Genomic DNA, 5,473 nt, shown 5'->3' with positions numbered 1-5,473 from the left:
AAGTGCGACAAGGAAACAACAAGGCAAGAAAGGGCCATGGAGGAAATAACAAGTCTCCCCTTCATCCACCAGGGCCAGCATTGGACGCTCTTTTGGGACACCCAGCACACCATACATCCTTATTTCCCTGTCCGCTACCAGACATGTAAGTTGATCGGTACGCAGTGCATTGAATGGCGCAGAAGCTCGTCATATCATCGTAGGCTGCAAGGTGGCATGAGCACTTGAATCTGTCTAGCTACTTGCGTGCAAGCCTTCCACTGCTCTCTCTCTCTCTCTCTCTCTCTCTCTCTCTCTCTCTCGGGCAACACAGTACACACACACGCTACACCACACTTTACTACACACAAACGCACGACGAGAGAAAAAAACAATATGTTTATGGCTTTAGGATGGAGAAGATGCTGCATTCAGAGAGCGATCTCCCGAATAGCAGAGACATGGAAAGTGATAGCAATTTGTGTGGTGTCCCCGGTACCAACCGTGGCAGTGGGAAAGGCCAGGCCTTCATTCTCTTGAGCAGAGGCAGAGACGCGGAGCCTCCATGTTGTGAACGGCGTCATGCGCATAAAAGCTCGGATGAAGTCATAAGAGGGGAGGTTGGAGAGTGTGGTCTCTCCTGATTCCAGATTGTAGGCGTAGTGGTAGTCAAGCGGAACGCCAGCCTCGTAGTGAAGAGGTTCCGTCTTATTGCGGTCATGAAAGACACGCGAGCTTTGCAGGAGAATGTAAATCTCCCCACTCTTTGTGGCAGGCTGGTGAGCCCCTTGCGCCGTCCCCGCTGGCGCAGCCTCATCACCGCCAGCAAACTTCATCTCCAAGTGATGAATGCGCACCCGTGACCATGTGGCCGGGAAGACCGTGAAATCGTCCACAGGAATTTCAAACTCCCAATCCTCACCATGCAGCAGGAGATCCACGGGAATGTCCTTCACTGTAAGAGTTTTTCTGAAATCAAAGGATGGTCCTAGCCTCATCAGCCCAAGAACAGCTGCGTGCTCGTGCTGTATCAACAGGCGCCACACCATCTCCATTGTCACTGGCCACGCGTTCATCAGTTCTGGCTTTACTAGAGACTGATACATAAGTGCTACATTCTGTACGTCTAGCACCTTTATTAGCTCCACTTGCAAGCGTATCGTGCGCATGTCCATTTGCGTCACCATTTCTGTGAAGCTGCTAAGATCGGCAGCTTGAGTCGAAGACAGGCGATCCGCCTGCTTGCTCGCGATATCTTGCAGCATGGCTTGCACCTGATCAATCATTCATATTGAAGCATATAATCATGAGACACAACCAACTGGTCTGCTTGTAGCAGCTAAGCGCTACCCAACATTCTGCGAAACATTGACGATACAGTGTTCTTCAATGCTTGCCTGGATGTCGTATTGAAGTTGCGACATGTAAGCCGTAGTCGTCATAAGTTCACGACCCACCGCGGCTACGTTCTTGCTCGATGTTTTCCACGCAGATACCTCTGACACTTCCTCTGGCATTTGCTCGGCTACTCCCTCAATCTCGTTGACAAAGATGGCCCAATCGGCCTCTGTTGGCATTTCCGGCATGTCAGGTGCATCCACCAGCTGACCTACTGCCTGGAGAGACTCCAGTAAATCTTTTATGATCTTCAGTAACTCCATTGCTGCCTGCAAATCATCGAGGATTTGCAAAACTCTCTCCAATCCCCTGGCAGCTTGGCCAGCAGCGCTCACAGCCCCCTTTGCCGTAGACATGGCCAGTGGAGCAGCCGCACCCCCAGTTACCACTGTCAGCGCAACTGCGGCTATAGCACGGAACACAGAGAACATGGCGTTTGCTACTTGTCGGTTTCGAAATCTCCTCAACCCTGTTCAGAGATAAATGACTATAATGTAAGTGCAGATACGGAGACAAAACAACTGTACATTCGGCCAACGACATGGAGCATTGCCTACGTATGCCAAGTCCCAAGTAGCGCACCCTGCCCCCTTGGCCCAGCCTTTGTGCATGCAGCCCATGTCACAAATTCTGTGTCGTTAATGCAAGGCACAATTGTTCCACACTGTCACAGACTTGTTCGAAAATTATTCCTATTCTTGCCCAGAAGACATTATTACAAATGTGTCACTAGCTTTGATGCAGACATGATTAGCTCAGGGTACCTGCTTCCATGTCTTCTCTGGCTTGCTCCATATCTGCTACTTGGGTCTCCATTTGCAAACTCAATAGGTCTATCTTGGCCACGACAGTTCGGAGTTCGGTCTCTTTCTGAGAGATGAGCTCAGAATGAAAGACCTCCATGTCTCTCTCCTTAGCCGCAAAGACCCTATTCTGCTCTAGCAAGTATTCTCCAAGAATCTGCAGGTAGTCACCATACACAACTAGTCAAAAGTATTAGGGTGGCAGGGATCAGGCCTTCAGGGGAGAGCAAGCATCTTAGACGTAAGGGTCTGCCAAATTGTCTGGCTCGCCCTCGCGCACAGTCTTTGTACATAACACAGAGGCATACAAACATCCATTCGTGCATACACGCGCAGGCAATATGACCAAACGCACGTGTTTGTCATACATGCACATGTGTGCATCAAAAGACAGTACAGATCAATCTCTGTATGGAGTTACAGATTTCTGAACAAACTTCATCCCAGTCTTCTTGTTTTGTCAAAGGGACTTAGCTCTACACTCAGGAAAGAGTGCCGCCCCATCGCGAATTAGACTACCTCATTTTGGGCGATGAAGAGTTGAAGTTGTTTAAGCGATTGGTCATAGCTATCAGCTGCACGAGCCACTTGATTGACAAGGTTGCTGTACATATCGTACTGCAATTGTGGCACCACAGCACCTCGTGACTTTCCAACTCCCTTGATGACGTACTGCGCGCGAAACAGAAGTGCGTTGTAATCGCTATGATGTGGGGTACCTTCTGATGCCACTGACGCCTGCATGGAGGGTAGAAAAGATAGGCCTTACAACTGATTTATTTAACACTGCAAGGAACTAAGAGAAAACTTTATCCTTAGGGGATTCTGAGGAGTGACAATTAAAGCACCTGGAGCAAAAGGGTGTTAAGCCATTCTGTGTGCGACCTAATAGCCGCACGAACGTCCGGTGAAGGATGACAAAACTGTAGGTGAGTTCAAATGGAGAGCAAGATGAGCAATCTTCGCAAAGGTATTTCCTCTCTACCAACAGCATAAGAACGCATCTCAAGCATCAACAGTAAAGAGAATGTGTAGATGTCTGTTCTGGTCGAAACTTGAAAGGGTGCCACTCGACCATCACGAAAAATGAACGCATTAAGAAGGAAGCCTCTGACCACCACAGAGACGGAGGGGACTAGCTACCGTTGACATTGGTTTCAATGCGTGAAGACATTCGTAAGAATGGCACCGAACTTGAAACACCCCGAATTTTTCTAATTATGGGGGAGGGAGAGAGGGAGAGAGAGACACACACCTCTACTAGTTCCGCGACGAGCATGCTGGTCTGCATGCAAGGCAGAATGCTAGAATCCTTAAACAGGGCATCTGGGAGCTCTCTCCTGAATAACCAGAAGTCCTCTCTTGGACCACCAGTATTAACTGTAGCACCCCCAGATAAGCGGAATGTACATCCAATTCCCACACTGTTGGGCCCAATATTATTAGAGGAAGACCAAGGGAATTCAATGGTACAATAGAAAGACGATACTGGCCGAGGCTCCACATTTACGGAAGCTGGATGGCGTTCATCGGTGAAGATCATACTCGGATATGCAAGCGGCCCAATACGAAATAAACGATTAGGGCGCCACCTCGTGAACTCCACGACATCCGCGCGGACACAAACAACTGGATAATCATCTGCCATTCAACATTTTTGAAGTGGAATTAGAAAGCCCGCCTCGAAATTATACGAGAGATCAGATGAAATTGCGCACATTCTATTTCCAAGCACCGCTCTCAAAAGAGAACGGCCACCAGAGAGGCGGTGCAAGTCACTGGTGGTGGTGGCAGCGGCCTGCCACCAGGGCAGCCAGCGAAACCTCTCGCGGGGCAGTTTTACAGATTAAGCATATGGGCTTAAACGCACCTTCTGGACGCCAAAGCGTACAGGAAGGGGGTTTGCAGGGCTAATTACGGCTTACCCGGCCGCCACATGCCCCGACTTTCATTTGAGACCGTAAATCCACCTCGTATTTAGGAGGATTAATAGCACAGCATCGAGGCTGAGGTAGACACAACTGCCCGTGGAAAACCACAGCATTTATTCTTGCTATGGTCACGCGGTGCAAGACGAGGCTTACATCCGCAGCTCACATGCTGGGCAACTATTGTGGTACCCGGTGGGGTAAGAATGCTCGGACCAACCCTGTAAGCGGTTGAGCCCACCATTTGTCGGCGTTTTGTCAATGTGCAACAGCGCGCTAAAGTTGCACCATTGATTCGTGAAGTTGGGACGTAATGACTCGGTGGATTAGACAGAGCACGCACCGTATTGCATAGAATCAGGATTGAGTCGATGCATGCGAAGGACCGCCCCCGCGCCACTGGGATGAACGGCATGTAGCCTCATATGAGGGAAGTCCAAGTCATATCTTGCAAAACCCTGATAGAAGAGCACACGACACAAGATGACGACCATCACGGTTCCAGGTAACCGCAGCGTCACCGTTTCCGACGCCGTCGACGACGTACTCATTTCCGGCAGCTCCACCACATCAGCAAAGACGTACAGGCGCTTGACTTGTTGAGCACCTTCTTGTAAAGCTATGTCCAAATCAGGGAGCCTGATGAACATGCGATGGATAACCATCACCTCTGAGAACTCCATGTGGTCCAGCCGCATCCTCTCGCTCACCTGCAACATGGCATATATTCATCAGAGAACAAAATGACGTCTCTAATTGTACTTTTAGTTCAAGAAAAGCAAAAACCAGCGGAAAAATCTGAACAAGATTAATGTTGCTGCATAGAGTGACGACTCATAGACATGAACACAACTTTCCTGGTTCAGCTCCCTGTACATATGGCTATAGTCGGGCACCGCTCCTCCCATGGCGATCTCGTGTAGACTTTGATCGGGACACACAAGACAGATTGAGCGATGAGCTTCAGAACACACACCCCACTCAACCCAAAAATGGATGATCACTCGTTAGACTTTGATCGGGACACACGACAGATCGAGCGATGAGCTTCAGAACACACACCCCACTCACCCCAAAATGGATGATCACTCGTTGGCATGCGATTTAACACCTCTCTCTCTCTCTCTCTCTCTCTCTCTCGTGGGAGCGGAGGGCGCAACGTTTTGCTGGGCTCAGCAAAAGATTAAGACAACTCAACTGCAGTCTGCCATTCAGGCAGCCGTGTCGCCTTTGCGCGGGAGTCTGGAGACATAATAAAGTTATCTTTTTTGTCGACGTCCTCAGTAAGGGGCCCAATTAGGCGCGTCGCGTGCTGTGTATTTATGAGAGAGAGAAAAAGAGAGAGGAGGATGAGAGTGGGGCCAT

The 5,473-nt window shown here is 49.5% G+C and overlaps 1 protein-coding gene across 1 annotated transcript; it reads right to left on the bottom strand.

The window, feature by feature from the left end:
- Positions 1 to 360: 360 nt before the first annotated feature.
- Positions 361 to 5,236, bottom strand: LOC148008223 (uncharacterized). Its single transcript, XM_087674393.1, has 7 exons — positions 4,452 to 5,236; positions 3,436 to 3,821; positions 3,029 to 3,103; positions 2,700 to 2,918; positions 2,142 to 2,337; positions 1,377 to 1,846; positions 361 to 1,253 (listed from the first exon to the last, which is right to left on the bottom strand). The coding sequence occupies exons 1-7, from the start codon at positions 4,825 to 4,827 to the stop codon at positions 411 to 413; spliced, it is 2,565 nt and encodes an 854-aa protein (XP_087530519.1). The 5' UTR covers positions 4,828 to 5,236; the 3' UTR covers positions 361 to 410.
- Positions 5,237 to 5,473: the final 237 nt, after the last annotated feature.

This window comes from Lygodium microphyllum, unplaced genomic scaffold (assembly GCF_053477565.2).
Source record: "Lygodium microphyllum isolate KBCC unplaced genomic scaffold, Lygodium_microphyllum_v1.1.10 scaffold_259, whole genome shotgun sequence".
In the NCBI taxonomy this organism is placed as follows: Eukaryota; Viridiplantae; Streptophyta; class Polypodiopsida; order Schizaeales; family Lygodiaceae; genus Lygodium; species Lygodium microphyllum.
Note: the sequence above shows the minus strand (reverse complement) of the source record. Positions and strands in the feature narration are given on the sequence as shown.

Coding starts and splice junctions, on each gene's coding strand:
- LOC148008223 (XM_087674393.1), bottom strand. CDS start 4,827: ATGTTGCAGGTGAGCGAGAGGATGCGGCTGGACCACATGGAGTTCTCA. Junction 3,822..4,451: donor TCCTGATTCTATGCAATACG/GTGCGTGCTCTG, acceptor GTTGAATGGCAG/ATGATTATCCAGTTGTTTGT. Junction 1,847..2,141: donor CAGAGAAGACATGGAAGCAG/GTACCCTGAGCT, acceptor ATCTCTGAACAG/GGTTGAGGAGATTTCGAAAC.